The following is a 22,078-nucleotide window of genomic DNA, read 5'->3' as shown; positions in this document are numbered from 1 at the left end:
CTCAGAAGTTAAGGACTTCAGAATTACCAATTCTCATTAAGGATTGTAATTGCGATGCAAAGAATTTGCAGTCATTAAACCACTATCGCGAAATTATTTTCGGAAGATTAATCGGTTTAATATATAATATATATATATATAAATAAGTTATCCCAGAAAATGAACTATCCCGTTTCAACCCTCTGTGACCGCGATTTAAGACTCGCTAGTCTCACATCTCTTCCTTTCTCTCTCAGCAGCTCGCTGCTTGAAATTTTGTCCCATCTTTCTCTCTCTCTCTCTTTCTTTTCATCTTTCTTTTGCTTTTTCACTTCGTTTTCGTCTCGCTCTCGCAACGCATTCACCAGATATTGAGCGAACACGAGTCGCGGGCTGCTACCCCGGACGGGAGGGTGTTCCCTGTCGGGGCTGGCTGGCTGGCAGCCTGCTGCAGTTGCGTTCACTGACCTACCTCAGCCCGCTGCTGGGTCGAGAGATCGAGTCTGTCTTTTTCGTGATTTTGCGTTACTCTCCGGACTTCATCTCATTGTCGATTCATTTACGGGATTAAATGCAATGCAATAAGTCAAAAATAAAAATAAGCTATCTATGTGTTCCATCAAGGATACTAAATCGTCCAGCATTATTCCTACCGAACGTCTTGTCCGTCTTCAATTAATCACAAGAGTCTTGATAATTGCGTATCTGCTTTAACAGAAATTTCTAATTACGTTTGATTACTAACTCTCGAAACTGATAAAACTATCATAAGATATAAAACAAAAAAAAAATAAAATTATTGAATTAAATAAATAATATAAATTTGTTTAAATACTTCTTATTACTACTTAATTGTTATCTACATTCATTCTATAAAAAGTATTTAAGCGTGCGTTGACATTTTCGTCGGCGTAAAATCACCTCTAAATCTTGAATACGAAATAAAAAAGAAATATTAGTCAGTGATGTGCTGGGACACTCTAATCTAATAAATCGGCTAAATCTTGGGATCAGTTTCTTATAGCCAGTAAAGCTTGAGAACTTTGGCATTAACTTAGTGCGTAGGAAGTCGCGTCCGCAATAAAATTACGTATGTTCCTTGCCAACAAAAGGTTTTATCAATTTTGTGTCGATCACCTAATCCATCAATTCTTGTGGTAATTGTAATAGAAAGTGGAAAAAAAAAAAGATAGACAAAAGCAATCCATTTATATGTCATATATCGATCCCTATACTTATGATATTCTCATTTGATGAGAAATATTGTTGTAACTGTGGGGGACAATCAAGAATAAATTCTGTAGAAAGCGTTATATTTAACGTCAAAATATATTTCCATAAGAATACGAGTATATTTATTTCATAAATATTTTTAACTTTTCAAATATATTTAAATATAATAATGTATATGATATGTATTAGATATGTATACTAAAAAATGTATAACTAATATCTAAATATCTAATATATTTTTCTAATCTTGCTTGACATGGGTTTGTTCCTACTTGATCTGAGCTTAGACGTTTAATACGTAAAGACTTCCGGAAGAAAATTGTCGTACAGGCTAATACACTTCCGTGTGGCTTTATTCCGGATTACGGTTTCTCGTTCCGCGAAATGAACAGCGCTGGATCAGCTGCCGTTTTATACGATTCATCATTCCGGACATCCATGAGAAGGGCTCCGATCTTTTTCATTTTCTATTTTACGACTTTCGCAAAGCCATAATGTGTGTCTATCGATGATAAAAGCATGGCGGTTAAATGAAAAGCTTATTGGCAGGCGAATCGATCGTGAAGTATCGACAGCTTAACGCAATTGTGTCTAGGTGAACTTCAATTTTATGAAAGCAGTCTAGAATAACATGACAAAAATTGTCTTTCAGTCTTGCAAAGAGAATATACTGGCAATTTTATATCAAATTATTAAAATTAAAAATCTATATGTCGACCACTTTTTTGCAAGATATTTATAATCATATTCTTATTATTTCACGTATTTATAAGAGAATAAGATTATTTTATATTTTTAGAATTACTATTGCATTTTTGTTAGAGAGAGAGAGAGAGAGAGAGAGAGAGAGAGAGAGAAAGATTCAAAAAAATTTTCGAAATTCTTTTTTTTTTCATTAATATCTTATTTATTTATTAAGATTTTATCGTTTTTGTTATTATTTATAAGTTATAATAAGTTATTATTTATAAGTTATATTTCTTTTCCATTCTCTTTGATATTCTCTATGGTATTCTTTTTGCAGAAATTACATTAAGGAATAATTCAAGAACTGCCGAGAAAAATGCTATGTATCGTAAATGATTTATGGTCTTTTTTTTCTGCTGCTAGTCTGTTACATCACATTTAGAAGTTAGGTAGAAGTTGATTTATGATTCTGATTATTATTTATTTGCTTTAATCTCTTTTTCTAGACACTCAGATTTTACCAAATTATTTTAGCAGTATTATTTAAAGTATAGAATAATATATACTTTTCCCCTTTTAAATTTTGTTACATTTTCAATAACTACAATTTTAATTGCACTTTTTATCGCGTTGCCGCGAATCGATTTTTTACACATAAACTATATATTATCAGCAATATCTTAGTTTTTATTTTCTCGAATATACCTTGAGGTTGTCCAATCGAATCAAATTGATATACGAAACGATGACCTGATTTGCGCTGCCGTACGCCGCATAACACGCCTGCTCCCTCGTATACCTCGTGACCTAATTTTGCGAAAGGCCTTTCAGAGACGTCGACATTTAGCTAAGTACATATCATTTCCGCGTGCACATGTGTGACGCGATCTGATGCGTGGCTACATATACGTGTGTGTATGTATGGTACATACATACAGCTGCGTAGTCGGGGATATTGTTGCACCATTAAAGCGTTTATATGGAAGGCAGGCGTAGAGACCGATTTCCGAGGACGGTGCACTTCAGTTACGTTGCACGTTGCATGCCTATTAACCTCTCGAGCGGTATCACGGGGTCGAATCTCGATGTGGATTCGATTGAGCACGCGTCAAACTTCGTTCCTCCTCGAAGAACACTATCGCACGTCTCACTGTTAGAACTATCATAAATGATTGAATCGTACATTATTGTTGTTGCAGTAGATAAAAAATGAAATTATTATATAGTAATTGAGACAAAAAAATATAATAATATTAAACACATGTGTTATTTAAACAATTTAGAAGTTATAAAACATTATATATAAAAAGTAAAATATTATTTTTGAATTATTAAAATTAAATGCAATAAAAGAAAGTTTGTATTTTATACAGTTATCAAAAATTGGGAACTCCTAAAAGTATATAGATGTACATCTACACACACACATAATTTCAATATTATTATTTTATGTTCTCTTCTCATAGAAGTCTTTTTTAGAACATAATAGTGTCTGCGACTGTTACGAGAGAGGAAATACTGTCTCGTTGAAACATTCCATTGAGATCTGTATCGCGTGTTTTGTGTCTTTGTGACGGCAATTCGATATGCAACATCTGTATCAATCTCATCTTCTCGCGAATCACGTTTCCAATAATAAACGCGACTGGAAAGAAGAAACTATTCGTTTCAGTTAGTTGTGGATAACGCGCAAAATTGCAGCAAAAAATAAAATAGGATTATTAAGGATAACTGAGTACTATTCTTTATATTTCAAAATATATTTTATCTAACAAGTTTTATAAACTAGATCAAATATTTTAGTTCCGCCCTTTATAATAATCAAAAATTACACATCAAATTAAAGGAAAAATTATTTGTATATAATACTTGTATTATGTGTTTGTGCACGATTCTAGTGTGTATACTGTTAGAAGATTATATATACATATAGCAATGAAAAGATTTAATCAAAAATTACAATTTATTAAAAATAATACATATTAATATTCGTAGCAAATTATTGTGTTGTAAAAATTTCTTTTTCTTCACTTTAACTTTACTCTCTATTAATCTAATTATAAAAATAATTGCGTTAGTTTAAATTTGTATTTTATATATATATATTATATTATTCATAAATATTAACTTAATTTCATTTACTGTGATTACGTGCTTTTGGTGTTTAAGCAGCAAATTTGACAGTAATATCAGTAGTTACTTGTGTTGAATACAGAATAGCTTAAAAATATTGAATTCTATTGCGCCAACTTTAAAACAACTTTCTCTTTATAAAAGATACTTATCGAATTAAAAAAATTTTTTAATATATGTATATTTTATTTATATTATAAATATACATATTGCTATATGTATATTTTATTTATCTTATGTATAATATATTTCATACATAATTTCAATATAAGTTGCATATGTTATATATTGACAAAAGTTATAGAACAATTTTTTTATTAAAAAAATTTATAAATATGAATAAATATATAATTTTGTAAATATTCTATATTTTGCATCTGTTTAATATATTTTTCATTATTATTCTTTACAGGCTTTACATTAAAATGCTCATGAGTGCACTTGAAAATAACTGAGGAATATATTTTTGCTGTGCATAGATAATTAATACTAATAAAATTAATAAAAACAATTAATAAACATTAATAATAAAAAATTACGTCACTAAGAGATTCTTATTTTTATTACATATCTCGACACTTTTGTCAAGAAAAAATATATTTCAAAAAATCTAAAAATCAAAGTTGTCAATTTTGAATGTTGTATGGCCTTTTTAACGGCTGTCTGTCAGTTAGTGAGAAATGAAACCGATGTAATTCCCGACAAGATCCGCATATTGTAGATGAAAGTGGAGCAACGGTCTGAGAGTTTCCGCGAGATTCAGCAAGAACATCTCTTTGCCGTTGGCGAAATTTCGCCTGATAATTCTCACGGTGGAATTCTGTAATTACAATACATAAGTTTACCATTATACGATTATACCTTGCTCAGAATGTCCGCGGAGTTCACGTGGAAAAACGCAATGTTTAACAAGTTATTTTTTTTTTATATCAAAAGTCGATGTAATTTGAATAGTCGATTTTACGATTCATTATTGATTGCAATTTAACTGAATTGAATTATCCATTTTTTATTATATTATTTGTAACAGAACGTACATTATACGACATAATCCATACAGAATATAGAATTGGAGCGCTTTATATTCAGAATAGAACCCTTTTAAATATTTTCATGTAACAATTTTATATTTTTTAAAATGCCAAAATGACATTGGAATATTTTGAGTTAATACTTTTATAAAAATGTTAATATTATTATTTTATAGTTGCACAAATTCCAATTGTAGAGATATTATAATTTAAAGTAAAGAATTAAGAAAGATTGTTTAAATGCTATTTGTAATACGCAACAATTTCAATTATAATAAAATTATGATTTAATTGCATTAACAGATAAGATATGATATCTCTAACTAAACATAATTTAGAGATATAAATTACAATACATATATTTAAGTAAAAAAAAAAAAAAAAAAAATAAGTAATGATATTTTTGTAGATTTTATATTTTTAGTGTTCATAAAAAAAAAAAAAAAAAATAATTGTTCGCACCAAACACTTTTGATTCTACAAAAATACTTGTTGAAAAAATTATACTGTTGTATCATTGTCTGGCATTGTTCTCACTTGTCGTTACCCACTCACTTAGAAAGACAGGAAAGAAAATTGGGCCACAAAAGCGTTAAAGATATTTCCCTGGAGATACCAAGTAACGAGCACCGTATTAAGACGCAGCTTTAGACTGCGAGATTACGCGATGCGAAATAGGGTCGCGATTGTCTTGCATTCCCGGTTGTCCCGCGCGTGCGTGTCTATATACAGGGTAATCCGTAACGAAAAAACGCGAACACTTCATTTAGATTTTAGAATTAAATTTACAATATATATTTTTACATTACGAGAAAATTAAGCAGTTTTGTAGACTATTCTTTATATTTAAAATTATCTCTAGTATCTCTATTTCCCACTACTATAATATATAATAAAATATAAAAAACAGCGCAGATAAATAATTTTAAAAATTAATGAGCTTACAATTAGATAAAGTGTGTTATAGAGAGAAAAATTCAAATATTTTACTATACTAAAAAAAAAATATTAAACCTATAAAATGAACATATTATATGAAAGTAATAATAAATAAAAGAATTTTCTAACATAAATATATATTTATAAAAATTATTATAATAATCTAAAATATCGATAAAATCCAGATGACGTATCTCTTGCTTATGCACCTTAATTCTAATTGGTCTAATGATTAATGCAACATCTTTCGCTAAGGATTGGCTTTAAAATACATTAATAATGCACTTTCTCGCACTTGCATTCTCTCGTTAAGATCACCCTGTATGCACGGGTGCTTCTTATATCTTGATAGACGAGTGCATTGATTGCACGAAAGCGCTGAGCATCGATCAACCAACCTAAATCTGCCTCAATGCGCCCGAACACGCGAACCCTTCAGCTTTCTATCCGGACGGACACTCTTCCTTCTATTCCCGTATTATCTAAACAACAACTCTCCTCTCCTCTACCCCCTGAATATAGCTCCGCCCGAGTAAATTCGCTCTGTCTGCGGTTTTCGAGGTCCCGCTGCACATCCACAAGGGTGCTTAGGGATTTGGGATTTCCGTACAAACTAATGAAACTTTTGAGCTGCCATCGCCTGGCACTTAAGACCTCACAAATTGACAAATTATTCTATCTAGAAATATATGTCAATTTTTAATTATAATAAAAATAAAACTATATATATACATATAAAGTTTTACTTTTTATTTTGTTTAATTTATACATATATATATAAAATAAAATAAAAAAAGTCCAAACCCATGTAATTTATATAATTATATTTTTTACAAATGACATCTATATTTAATTTTTAATTATAAATTTTAACATAAGTATATACATATCTTTTTATTAATATTTTCATTTTAAATAACATAAAAGAAAGAGCTTTTTATAATTACATTTTATGGCAACTTTTTCTGCATAAAAATTATTCCCCCGGGGAGACTTTTTTCACGTCAAAGTAAACTTTCTCACACAATATCAATCGAGAAGATTAAATAGCGAATGCGTGTTAATAGCTCGTGGAAAAATTTTCGTACATGATGATGTTCACGTCGCGCTATAGTATGTACGATTATCGCAGTTGCGAGCTTCGATAACAACGCTCGATGGCACGTTGTGCAAAGTAATTTATCAGAAATTAGGTAGGCCAGCTTTTAATGGCTTCCGCAGGAAAATTCTCGAGAGAAACTCGCGAGGAAAAAATTCGTGATAGTATGAGAGAGCAGGTAGCTTCTCATTAAATCTGTTGAACTCGACGATTAACTTTCAACGGTATGAATTTTTATGGTCAATCAATATTTACACTCATCTAATTATAATTTTAAATTTATTACAATCACACCCACGCACACACACACACACACACACACACACACAATTCCTTAATATGCACGCCGCAATAAATCAAAAATAAAATTAAAACAAAATTTTATAAAATAAACTGTAAGATAAATTTGTAATTATTTTCGTATTTATTTTCCATTTGTTGACTTAAAAAAAATGGTCCACCTGCAGAAACTGAATTATTTTCAAATGCAATCAGATTGACATATTCCATTTTTTCCCTTATTTTTATCGTTTTGTTAAATTACAAACTAATAAGAGGAGAAAAAATAGGAGAAAGACTAATTATAAAAATTTAATTGTATCGAAATTAATAACCTAATTATAATTCTGAATAATCAATTTGACTTCGCTAAAATAAATACGTTTATTCCCGTGTGATTAATTAACGATTGAAGGCTATGTGCGCAATTGCCTCATTAATATGGCAGCAGACTTCTGTAAAAGAACATTGGGCATTACGTTACGGCAACCATTACAATATTATTATTGTTATTATAGTGGTCTCCATGTTCGTAGATTCAGCTTATTTTATGGCTGTAATTATGTAAATAGCGTTACTCTCGTCAGAATTGTATTAAAATTTACCAATTCACCATGCATACGCGCACGGAAATGTAATGTGTTAATACTCGGGCTTCATACTTTGCCGATAAATCTACATTACATGACACGAATTATTTAATGTATAATTACAAATGTAATAATATCGAACAAAAGGCTGCAAGATTTCTGTCCTTCACATCGAAATTTAGCAAATATAATTGCACCGTCTTGTTTTCTATGCGCAATAAATTAAGATCGATTGAGAGAATTCTGTTCGTTTTAATGAAAATAGAATATTAATTTAAATTGTCTTTATCAAAACTAAATTGCGAAATAAATTGGTTACTTTTGTGTTTCAGGCACTTCGATACGACAACAAACAAGAAGTTGGCGGGCCGAACACAAAGCCGCGAGAACACTCGGTATAATTATGGGGGCATTTCTTCTCTGTTGGTTGCCGTTCTTTATCTGGTGAGCAGCAATTATAAAATAATTCAGTAGGCTAATTTTCTTACTTTTCTTCATAATTTTATTTAAAAAAATTCCTCTATTTTTTAAATAATTATTTCGTTATAAAATTTTACTTAATCTCTCAGATTATCAAACAATTTTTCGACAAAAAATCAAAAAAGTTAAAAATTAACTGTAATTATCTCGAGCAAGAAGTTCTTAAATTAATAAAACTCAAATTATGAATATTTTAAATTCATTTAATATATTAAGAATTTCTTTTTAAATTCACACATACTGAATAAATAATAGATATATTTTTCATATCATTAAGTAAGAGATATTTGAAATTTTTAAATGTCAACGAACTTCTCTTTAAAAAAAAGAGAATACAGCAAAGCGCAAAACCTCATTGAGTAAAATAGTTTTAGTGGAAACCCACTTTGCTTTGAAGAATTGTTTCGCAGGGTTTATGTATCGAGTCGTCAAGAACGAGAGCTTTATTGATGCCAAATGTTTAAGGTTAACAGATAGAGAGAGAAAGAGAAGGATTGTCTCGTATGTCCTATGTTTTATTAATGCAAGTTCAGAAAGTGCATCTCTATGGAGTTTGCTGAGGGCTTACCCTACTCTCTTCACAAGCTTGCTCGCAGTTTGACTATTTGCTAAGCGTCGCGGCTGTAGCGGAATATGAAGATCTCTCTTAAAAAGGGACTCGAGGGACTGGAAAAACCTTATCTCGGAAAGAAAGTTTAAAATAGAGAGAGAATGTAAAACGCACATAAAGAAGAAAAATACCATAATCTAGCAAAGAAATCGATTAATTTTAAAAAAATTTGCTAATAATGATAATATGGTCCAGTTACCACTGAACAAATAAACTTTGCAGTAAAAAAATTTCCAAAATTTTACTTAAAAAATAAAATTAAAGTATACTTCAATTTAATGTTAATATACCAAAATTTTCAGTAACATACACACAAAATAATATATGTATTTTTTATACCATTAAGTGAGAAATACTTGAAATTTTTAAATGCTAATAAATTTCTTTTTAAAAGAGAGAAATCATACTTTAATATCATACTTTAATTTAATTTAAAATAAAATTAAAATACTTCAATTTTAAATAGAAAGAAATTAAAATAAATTTTACTTTAAATGTCTCTATAAAAATTCATTTTCACATATAAAGATTCTATTTCTGTGAAATTATTATTAAAAATTATATAAAATTGTACTAATAGAATATTTTTTGAAATCGTTAAATTATTTTAATAAAATCGGTGTGGCAAAATTAAAATTAGCTGTGTCCTCGTAAAATTATCAAATTACAGTTCATTCAGCCACTCAAATCAGTTTGGTTCTTGTAAAACGTAACATTACAGCATAGCGGTAACACATTTTATTGAATATCGAATAGCTGATAGATAAATACGCACGTTTTTTCACCTAAAATCCAAATAAAAATGTTTGTTTCTATCAAAATAAATCGAAGCGATATAGATATATGAATGTGCAACAAGACATTTCCATTTTGCAACGATTTTTATTCATGCAAATGCACAAAGCGCATCACTCTACTGACCTAAAAGCTCGCATTAGTTTCATAGTTCGACCATTTCCCAAATCGCGTTATCGACTTTGGATGATCGGCTCTTTTATCACATGAATAATTTCTGAAAAAAAATGTGAATTTTAGTGAGTATCTTTAATACCTTTTTCAATATTTATAATTATTTTATTAAACTAAATAATTATTACGCTTTATCAGATTTATCAAAATATGTTTTAATTTCCATTTATTATATCTTTTATTTTTGTTTTGATAAATAATTTCTATAAATGTAAGACATGTAAGTATATGAGAGAAAGAGATCTTCGAATTTTTATAGTTTATTTTTTCTATTTAGTAGTAGTTTAGAGTAAAGAATTCGATATCTATCGTCATCTATTTCTTCACACGACACATATTACAATAATAATAAAAATAATGATGCAGAAATATAGGAAATTTTAGTTACTTTAGGATTATTCCCTAAGAATAAATGTATATATATATATATAATGTTGTAACAGCGATCACTACATTTTCACAGTCCAATTTGTTCGATTGATATTGGTGGCTTTGTAATTTTCGTCAAACGGAAATAGCCACCACAAATCTATGTCGATCTGGTTAATATTGTTCTATATCGGTATTGCGATCGATGCTTCGTGCATTAATAATGATATGTCGGTGGTCGAAAATATGGTCATATTACGTTCTTAGCTGCATTATTTCGATTTATACAAAATTAATCAAACCAATAGTGTAGTATTATGTATGTATTTTTCGATAATTTAAAAAAAATAAATCTTTCCTTAAAAAAATCATAGAAGATTCGTAATAATTATTCAATTCTTCGCACTATATTTTAATTTCTATACCTTATTTTTTAAATAATTTGAAATAATTTTTTATAACGCGTCTAACTTTAAAATAATATAATAATATTATTATATTATGTTATTATTATTTAGATATATGTATAGTAATATATACAATATATCTAATTTCTTTTAAATTTACTTTTAAAATAGTTTAAAAGAAATATTATATTTGATCGTAAACTTTAATAAACATTAGATTAATTTGCAATAAAATTACAGCAAATCACACTTTTAAATAATTATTTTTATAATAAAAGATTTTGATTTTTAGATTATTTAAAATGGTTACGTATTCAAAAGTAAACTTATTCTATTTTAGAAAGAGATAAATTTTCCTTTAATAAAAATAAAATAAAATGTGTAATATTTCAAAATTATTAAATATTTTTAATTTAACATCTTAATTTAATTTTTGAGAATGTGTGTGAATTGAAATAAGTATATATTGCAACAGATATTCTTATCATTTTGGAATAGCAAAAGATTTATTGTCTCAGTTTAATTTATAATATATTGGAAACAACTTAAAACAATTATAATAGTTCCTGTTAAATAAAATTCCAGCTATTTATTCCCGTTGAATAAAATTCTTAGAGTAACAGTATTGTCAAATGTGATACTACTCCGAAATCGTAAGGACAAAATTAACATTATGGATGCTGCGCGTGAAGAATTGAAAATATGAATCTTATTTTCACGCCGAACGCGCACGTAGAAAAGGCAATATCGAAACATTGATTTAAAATCTCCGCATAATGCAACAGATGTATCTATATGCAAAATACTCGGCGCGCATGCTGCAAGAAAATACGAAAGACATAATAAAAAAACTCATTTTCTCGCCGTAATTTTGATGCAGAACAAATCCCATAAATATCTAAACGCCATATTTATATTTGCACTTCCCAAGATACGCGGCTAACACCGTACTGAGAGATGTTCTTATCGAAAATTATGGCGTATTTGGCTCATCTCTTGACCTTTTTCCTACAGATTTACAGCTTCTTACTCTGCGAATCTCGATTTCGATTATTAATGTTACCGTGGTGCTCCCAAAAACTTTTTCCTCCGTGACCGTTGTCGTTGATTTACGTTATTACATTATTTATGATGTGTTACGTTTTTAGAATAAAGCAGAGAACTTTTTGTTTACCAATCATTTTTCATTGTGTATGTATAATACACGTGCTTTTAATTCTTATATATTCTTTAAATAATTTCTATTCTCTTTTGTTCATCTTTATCAGTTTCTTATATTACAAAATTTACATAAACACATACAAGAAAGCTTTCTATAAATTAAATATATATTTCTTCTTTTTTAAATACTTTAGATTATAATATTTCTAAAAATATATATATCTTAAATTATATATCCTGTTTGACACAAAATATAATTATAAATTTAATTTGAACAAATATTGATTTCAGAGTTGATTTCTCTCCACATCTCTCTCAAAAATAAGTTTAAAATAGCTTGCGGAATTACGGTACTTTCGATTAACTTCTCAAGCAGATATAAAAACATGATATAAAAATTCTTTTCTATTGTTCTTTCAGGTATCTGACGACATCGCTGTGTGGTGAGGCCTGTTATTGCCCGAATACGGTAGTATCGGTGCTTTTTTGGATAGGTTACTTCAACAGCGCCCTAAATCCGCTCATCTACGCGTATTTCAACCGCGACTTTCGCGACGCCTTCAAGGACACGCTGAAGAGTATTTTGCCTTGTTGCGCCAATTGTTGGAAGACACCGTCGCAATTCGTGTAGCGCGACAAAATTTCAAGAAATTCATTTTTGAAAGGCGAGTTTATCATCTCTCACAATCTACCTTTTCCCCTTATTTTTTTCGACGAGTTTCCAGTCAAAGCGAAATCGAGCCACTTCGTTCCAGCGATTTTTGAACACCAATCGACATCGTTCGCAATTAACTATTATTGCCCGAATCTATTGACTTCACACGCCATTGGTTCTTCCGTTATTCGTAACTTTGTGCGAGGCGAACATGTTACGTTGATTGTTAATTGTCACGCGATGCACGCCTTAGCGATTGTACTTTCTTTCTATATTTGACTGTTATGTCTAACACAATATATATTCTCGTGTATATTAACTATTTATAAATATTTTCGTTACGTTTATCAATACTTTAAAAAGGTGTAATTTTATTTTAAATAAAACAAGATATAAAAAGAGATATAAAACAATGTATAAAATGTAGAAAAAAATATATAACACAGAAAATAGAAAAGCATAGGATTATAAATTTTCAATCTAAAAAGACATCTAAAAAAATAATTCTGATTTAAAAATTTATATTAAATTTATATTATATGTATATAGATATATACATATATGCATATCTATTATTATATTATATACATATATGTATATCTATTATTATATTATATACATATATGTATATCTTATATAGATATATACACATTCTATATCTCTCTTTTATATTTAATCTGCAACTCTATTAAATTTTAGTTTTTCAAATTATTTAAATTTTATCGCTCTCTAAGCGTGCGGCTTTATCGCTGTTTTAATCTTTTACGGCTCTTCATGGGAGAATTTTTTTTCAAAGTTTTAATAATTAATTTCGACAATATTACAATATTAATTATAAATAATGCGCATGTAATTGCGTAAACGTTTCAAGTATAAAAACTCGAATTAAACTAAAACTATTTAATCGTGGATTTGCGATCTTCAAAGTGTGAGTTCCTATCAATTACAACCATGGTCGTCCTTCTTAGGGCGACGATCGGTGGCACGTAATTGCCTCCCATATAATCGTTGTCCCGAAATACACCCGGTAATGTAATCCCCGCTATCATATCGCTGGCGGAAGCGCACGACAAACGCTTTCGAGAGATTCGAGATCGAAATTAATGCTCCTAAAGAGCGGGGTCATTAAAACGGGTATTACCGAGTATAATAGACGCTATTACTGAACGATTATCATCGATATGCTTCAATTTGCGCTTTCAAGACGAAATTTTTTTGACATTAATACTTAACAGAAGCAACTCATCAATTATCGTAAAATTAATGAAATAGCAAGAATTTCAAAAAAATTTGCAATAGCGACTATTAATTCGCTAATATCCATAGAAAATTAACAAAATTTTATTCAAAAGAAAATAACAATCTGTCTATATATCTGATTTTATTCCGTTTTTTGGCATATATATTCTTAAAATTTCTAAAATAAGAAATATCGCCCCTATTCTAAAAGATTTATTATATTTTTATTTACATTATAAATTATATTCTTCATATTCTTTTATATATTATTATATACATTTATTGTTATTAGATATTATTATTTATAATAAATATATATACAAAAGCGCGTACAGATTATTTTTCTAGCAAAAATGTAACTAATTTTCTGTGTGTTCGTAAATGAATAATAATAAAATCTTATATATATTTTTTACTATCGTATATAGGCAGAATGATTTCGCGCAAAGACAGCGACGTCAAAAGTTACGCGAAACACGGATAAGCGCGTGCGAGGTATGTACAAGATTACAGGGGATTTGTTAATCTTTGCTTACTCTGTAAATACATCAAGATGCTCGGCTAGCGCTAATTAGATGTAATTATTAGCGCACCGGCACACGCAAGGCTGTAATATATGTAACGCGAGACTTAACGCAGTTAGTAACGAAGACCGCATATGTGTGTGTAATAATATCGTAATCACGAAACAATAACGCCACGATGGATCAGCACACAGAGTTTATAAAGAGATGTCCATTGTGCGCGCCATATTGCCTGTATAAATGTATTATATAGCAATAAAATTGGGAGATTGATTGTAAATATAAAATAATATCAAAGCGTTTAGAGATGTGTATGCTTGTTTATTGTGTGTGCGTGTGTATGTGTGTGTGTGTGGGTGTGTGTGTGTGTGTGCACACGCACTCGTTGATTTTTGTAAGTATAATAGATATAATAGATATATATTATACACACATATTGACGTCAAGTTATCTTATATGTTGCTTACATGTACGCAATAAGGAACGTGACGTGAGTCAAAGACATAACAGGGCGACGCAATAAATGAGCGTCATGTCACTGTGTTCAAATATATATCATTATTTCTTTAAGTCATAAGGGAAATCTCACATTTTTATTTGAGTTATAGAAATTTGGTTTTTACTAAACACTTAATATTAATATTTAATATTAATATTATAAATTTTGCAGAACAGAGCATTCGAGAGCTTATTATTTAGGGAAATAAAAATATATATTTCAGATTAATAAGACGTCTCTGTTTGTGCCATCCTAAAATATATGTACCTGTCAAGGTATTCCGTATTCTGTTAACAGAATCTATCCGTATTTTTCGTATTTTTTAGATTTTTATTGAAAAATACTGTTTGCGATGATTGTACTTATATAATAAAAAATTGTAATATCTTATCAATTTTCAATCTACTATGATTTTCTTTTCAATAATAAAGATAATAATAAAAATAAAAATAATAAAAATGTAAAGAAAATGCCTCGATGATGATTATGACATGAAAATATGGGGAAATAAAAAACTAATTAAAAATAATTTCAATCATTTAAGAATACAATTGAACAAAAGCATTCTAATTTACATTTGGACCACTATTATAAAGCGGTTATTTTCATTATTGTATCTCTAAGCGAGCAACTTGCATTGGTTTTTAATTTAATATCCTTTGATTCTATTATTTTTCTTATTTTATTAATATTATCTTTTACTCATAGATCTTTTAAATATTACAGAGAGTATTATTCTTTTAATGTTTGTTTTTTTAACAAAATATACTGATAAATATCTCTGAATAAAATTAACGCAATACGGGATACTTTTTTGCATCAATGGTTTATTTAATCAACCGTCTCCATCTGCTTCTGAATGATTATTCGATGAAAAATAGAGACCAAGCGCGCAAATGAAAGAGTGAATGAGGACAAGAGATTATGCTAACGCACGCAGTTACGCGGACCGTCCGAGTAAAGACATTAATTAGCGTAATTCCCGGGCAGGCACGACTTTCTCGTGCCATTTCTGACAAATCGTATTTCTTTTTTACATTCGCTTAATAAAATCATCGAACGTCTCGTTACTGGTAAACAAGTTCGCCAAAAGGAAAGCATACTTACACGACATAATTGACATCGGAAAAAAACGATACGAAATATTATTGAGAAATTATTTTAGAATACACTTCAAATGTAAAAATAATTACAAAATTGATCGGTTATTATGAATTAGTTATTAATTAGTCAAATAAATAGTTATGCTAATGCGCAGTTTTAATGTAATATTAATTTGAATATTTAATTCTACATTAATTATCAATCAACAATAATAGATCAATAAGCATGCATTTCTAATTTGTATGCTTTATAATTAACACACTTAATTGCCATAATAACAATTTTTCTAATTCAAGTAATTAATTTCTACTATACAGAAAACCTGCAATAACTATGTCAATCCAAAATCAGTGCAAGGCAAACGTGCAAACTTTATTTTTCTAACACAAGTGTTTCTTTTTCGACGCGCGTCAACTCGAATTTTATTTTTCTACGTATTTTACATCGATATTAATTATCATCGTATTCAGACATGTTTTATATCGGGCTTCCGTTTAAATATGTAAGTTTCAGCTAATCGTCATGCATATAAAAGAAAAAATATGCCTAAAGGTCCATTTTCGCTAAATTACGTCAGAAATACGTTAATGTTAAAAAAGATAAAAGCTAAAATTATACGTTTAAAAAATTAACAAAAAATTAATGTTATTTAAAAATACAATAATATAAAGCAATATTAAAAAAAATATAATATCTGAAAGTATATATAAAATAAATGTCAAGTTATTATTTTGTTATTATTAAATTTATCATTTTTTGTGCGCGAATTAGATCTACATAAAAATTATAAAGAAAGACAGAAAATACAATATACAATATATTTATACAAGATAAAATATATACATTTCTTTACAATGTATCAAGAGATTATTTAATTTTCATCACCAAACTAGAAATGCGAAAATGGACCTTCGTAAATTCTTTTCTCGACTCGAAGAAACCGATATTGGACAAAGAAACTCTTGAATTTCTCAAGTCGAGACATTTCCAGAGGCGTTTCTATCAACAATATCAGTTATTCATGAACATACACAAGAGACACACTTTTCGACCAACAAAATAATCAATCGATATCGTTTGTTCGTGCGAAAGCAATGTTAATCTGACAATCTGTGTAGTGATGCTGAAGAAAATTTCATCTCGTAAAGAAACAGAAGTTTAACTTAAGTCGCGCGCTGTACAATGGGCCTAAAAAAAGCGTAGCGTTTAATAAGCGATTCTAGCAATTCACCGCAATGGCAATTTTAGGGTGGCGTAGACGTTTAAAAATGTCTAGCAGCAAATCGAATACACGCAGCAAGTAGAATTAAGCGTGAATGTGGGAAAACGCGACGAAAGAACTGATATGTAGATAATTTATGTAATTGCGTGAACATGAGAGTGAGAAATAGGAATGAAAAGAGAGAGTGAGAGAGAGAGAGAGAGAGAGAGAGAGAGAGAGAAATAAAGCAACTATAAGTGCATCGAATCGGGGTAAAATTGACTCAACTAAAGTATTTTGTACAAATTATATTTATACTCTTATAAAAAAATGTTAAGTTTATTTTATATATAAATTAATCTTATATATAAATAAAATTTTTGTATATAAGATATATATGTGTACATATATAATTTTTATTGCTATTTAAATATAAAAAGTGTGTTTTATTTTTTTACTTTTTTCATATAAAATACAGATTTTTCTTGAATATTTTGCATAGAAAAAATAGATATTATTGAAAATTTTAGAATTAAGAACATAAGATAAGATATCCTTTTTGTCAAACGTGCGTGATTTAACGAGTCAATTTTATTCCATTAGAATGTAGTCAATGAGAAAGAAAGAGAAGAAAAGGGGAATGGAAAATAAACGATGTTATATTGCAAAAGGAAGCATGGTGCAGTCTTTAATCACATCCTCGCTTCCCAATCTATCTTGTAACATTTCCCGCGTCAATATTTTATGAGTTCCCGCATTTTACGCGGCGAATTAATTTAGCGGCGACATCGTCACGGTAGTCGCGCTTGTTTGCGGTTAACCGACGACAGAAAAGAACGTGATTGATCGATAGTCTAACAGACTGTGTGTACCGGTCGAAAGTTATCTCGCTTTTCTCTCTTCTGCCCTTCGGTATTTCTTGTTATAAAATAATTTCCCAACAAAGAAACCTCAATATATTACTATTAATATTTTTACCATAATCATATCAGTAATTCTAATTAACCCATGTTATAATCCAATACTTTTGCGACTCTTTTACTTCGGTCATTTTATTAAAGAAAATAAATTTATTCACGCGAATAAATAAATCTAAACGAAAGCAATAAATACAGAAATATAAGAACGTAAAAAATGAGAATAACAAATATAAAACTGCAGTCTACGAACGAATCTAGAAAAATGCATCTCTATCTCCGCAAGACATGCTCAAAGAACTAAATAAAATCCACCGGGAATAATTTTGAGCTGTATTATCTGCAATTTTATTTTCGCACAATTTCTACACAAAGAGATGCAAGAAAGTAGAAAGAAATATTTACATTTCTCTTAGCAAAAGTTCTTCCTCTCTATTATTACTTATTTTTCAGTTATTTGATTTATATGTATATTTTTATTTATCGTTTCTCTGCAAATTTTACATAAATAAAACAAATAGTATCTTTAATTACGTCTGCTTAAAACTAAATAACAAATAACAGAGTAAATTTATTGAATGCCTACTTTTCGTATACTGATAATAAAATTAAGTAGAGGAAGAAAGAAAGAGAAAGGAAGAGAGAAAGAGAGAGAGGGAGCGATGAGAAAATAACAATCATAATGGTCAAGAACATTTGCAAGTATGAATAATAATGCCTCTCTCGTATTATTATATTACTCGCCATTATATTTTCCTTCACAGCTACGCACATTATGCATTCGTGTCGACGATTGAATTTCACGGTGAATTCCGTCGAGGCGATCGGAATAACAATTCCGTCTGGCAAAATTGCGATCAACGACGACGAATTGTTGCGCAAAGCAACTGACAGACAATTCCCATCCCCTTCGCTCTCAGTCAGGGAAAATGCTCCGAAAAACGAGAGATTTGCGAGAGGGATAGAACAATCATCGATACTTGTGTCGTTTCGCGTCGACAGGCCTGCTGACAGATATAAAAAGACGTTCTTTTACTGTCCTCTGCCTTACATCCCCTCATCGCAAAATACACATGTTTACACACGTGCGCGCACTAGTATTTTGTGCAGAAATCACATTGAAATGAGATGAAAATATTTTTCCTACTCCCTCTGAAGAAGAAAAAAAGCATTTTTCATAAACTCTGTCTAATATCAGCATGAAATTTCCCACTTATAATGAAAATATTCTGATTATAAAAAAATATAAACATTTTTCCTAATAAAGATATTTACATGTATTTATGTTAAAAATTATTATAAGTGAAAAATAAGACTGTATTATGTTCTATACAAAATTTCGAAAATATATATGTCGAGAAAAACATAGTAAAAAGTGCATAGAAAACATGTGGAAAAAATGTAGAAGAAGGTATGGAAACAAATGTCGAGAAAAAGAAAAAAGAAAACAGGAAAAATTGTGAAAAAAATATAAAAGAAAATTTTTTTAGAATAAGATAATGGATTATTTAATATTAAACGTAAAATTAAAATTAAACTAAATTTAAGTAAAAATTTTAAAAAGGAGAACGATATACTCTCTTAAAAAAAAAAAAAATAAATAAAGTATATTTTTAAAAATTAACATATTTTTTTATTATGTAACATCACAAAGTAAAATATTCGAGTTTTATTATATTTTGTGCAACTTGTTTTTTCGATATAACGATATAAAAATTTTGCTACAACGTCAGTTATTCTCTTCCTTTTTCCACTTGTTTTTCCGTTTCCATTAATCTGATTTAATCCCACTGTGCAATTCTTGTATTACCGTGGATTTTTACGATAATTCGCAATCGTGTCGTATCATGGGAAACCGCGTGTAATTGCGACTTACAAATCAGAGATAAAACGATCTTATCTGCCACGTAAAATACAGCAGAGTACGATTCTGCGTTACATCGGACTGATTGCTCTCCAGGAAATACGCAACAACTTCCCCACAACTACCTTTCCTTAACCACTCTTACTAAGACAACGAACAATAAAGTAGATTTTCGTTGGAAAAAGAGAAAAAAAAAAAGAGAACAAGCATTTATCACGAGCTCCAGATACTACGACATGCATTCTATTTAAACGAAATTCAATGTTCTTTCTCTTTTGCACCTACGCAAGTTGTTATTTTCTTTTCATTTAATATAACGTAAATGCACCCAACGCAAATTCAAGAATAAGTGATATGAAAAATGGCCGTCTTCGCGTGATGAATATCTGATGGCACAGAAAAAAAATTGTTCTCTTGGTCCTAATGACTGAGCAATCAACTAAAGTAGAATAAACTAACATTTTTAGCAAAATCTTTAAGATATAAAATATAAACTCTTATATGATATAATACCACAATAATTTTTTACAAATATATAATTAACATATATATGTATCTTATAAAATTATTTATTCATATTAAATTTATTGTTATCTTTTATATTTTTTATTGTTTTCTAAATTAATTTTTTTTTATTACTTACTTTTAAAATTATTTTTATTTTTTAAATAAAATTCTTGCAAATATTAGTATTAAAGTCAATTTGTTTCTCTTTTCACGTGCTACTGACAATGTTGCAGTAATCGTGAATGCACGCGTAAAGTCAATAGTAATATGCGCAACGTATGTACTTTGATGCATTATGAAGTATCGCCATCACTCTAGTACAAATGTTTTTTTTTCTTCTTCATTTTTAAATGTAAAACGTGACAATTGTAATCATACTTATGACGACACGGAAGATAATGTATCGCGAATTATATAAATTGTATGTGCCGTGAAACACTCTTAATAAAATATACTTCGAATAGACAAGAATTCTAAATAGTAATTAAAAGCCCTTCAAGTAAATAAAAAATGAAATTTCAAGAATACAAAATTTATATATTTATTAATCTCATTTAATCGTATTTACTTTAACTTTCTAATTTATTAAATAAATATTTCATATTTATTAATTATTTATCTATATTAATAAAATATTATCATAATTAGGATTCTGAAAGTAAAAATAAGAGAATATATAAATTTTCATTGACATAAGATTATATATATAATTATATTATATTTTTAGTATAATACTAGAATTTTCTCATCATTGATTATTTTAATTATAATTATTAGATAAGTGATTATTAAATCAAAACATTTTTGTTCAAATATTTGTTCGATATCTTTTATTTAATTGTAATGACAGTGACAGATCCGAAATATCAATAAGTATAACTATGTAAGACTGAGTCTCATTTTTCTCATTTTATTGTACCTCTCGTTTAATATATCTTTGAAAATCTGCACTTGTCACTTAGGGAATAATTAATCGAGTCGACTTTTTACCATTCTTCTTCGAGATTTTTATCAGCAAATAAATGATCATTCGTCAGATTCACAAAGTCACAATAGAAATTCTCACGCATTAAATAATATTCAATAGATCGACATAAAATAAGTGTCTTTTTATTAAAATAAAATATAAAATCAGAGATTCACCATCCACAGTAAATTGAATAAGTTGTGACTGCTTTGTTCTCCTATAAATTAACAAACGTAATTTGTCAAAAAGTAAGTTACTTAAATATATTTATACCAAATTTTAAGGTTCATAAACACTTTTTTGTTTATTACAGAATAAAATATTACTTTTAAAATCAAGTAGAATTTTAAATTAGGTAATTAAAAATTATTTAATAATAATCAAAACTAATATACGTATTTTAAAACTAAAACAAAAATGTAATTATAAGAAAGGATTTGCGCAAAAAATTAATAATTGAGTCACAATTGTTATTAATATTTGCAAATATTCATATGTTTCACGTTTTGATAGAAGTATCGAGCTTTAAAGAGAATAAATAGAAGAAATGTTACAATAAAAGAGTAAACAACTTGAAATATATTTTTTTTAATATATTGCCGCCCTCTTCTACCTGGAAAAAGAAATCTCTCAAA

At 28.7% G+C, this 22,078-nt stretch overlaps 1 protein-coding gene and 1 long non-coding RNA gene across 23 annotated transcripts in view; one reads left to right on the top strand and one right to left on the bottom strand.

Moving 5' to 3' along the window:
- Positions 1 to 17,413, top strand: part of LOC140666990 (octopamine receptor beta-1R) — an 81,736-nt gene extending 64,323 nt beyond the window's left edge. For all 21 annotated transcript variants that reach the window (XM_072894562.1, XM_072894564.1, XM_072894583.1 and 18 more), the window contains 2 exons: positions 8,303 to 8,414; positions 12,387 to 17,413. In XM_072894562.1, the coding sequence (XP_072750663.1) occupies positions 8,303 to 8,414; positions 12,387 to 12,597 (323 nt within the window). In that variant the 3' untranslated portion in view covers positions 12,598 to 17,413. The remainder of the gene's footprint in view (positions 1 to 8,302; positions 8,415 to 12,386) is intronic.
- Positions 1 to 22,078, bottom strand: part of LOC140666995 (uncharacterized) — a 213,378-nt gene that overhangs the window by 139,866 nt on the left and 51,434 nt on the right. The gene's annotated exons all lie outside the window — the stretch shown is intronic.

Source organism: Anoplolepis gracilipes, chromosome 6 (assembly GCF_047496725.1).
Source record: "Anoplolepis gracilipes chromosome 6, ASM4749672v1, whole genome shotgun sequence".
NCBI lineage: Eukaryota > Metazoa > Arthropoda > Insecta > Hymenoptera > Formicidae > Anoplolepis > Anoplolepis gracilipes.
This window is presented reverse-complemented; position numbering and strand designations above follow the sequence as displayed.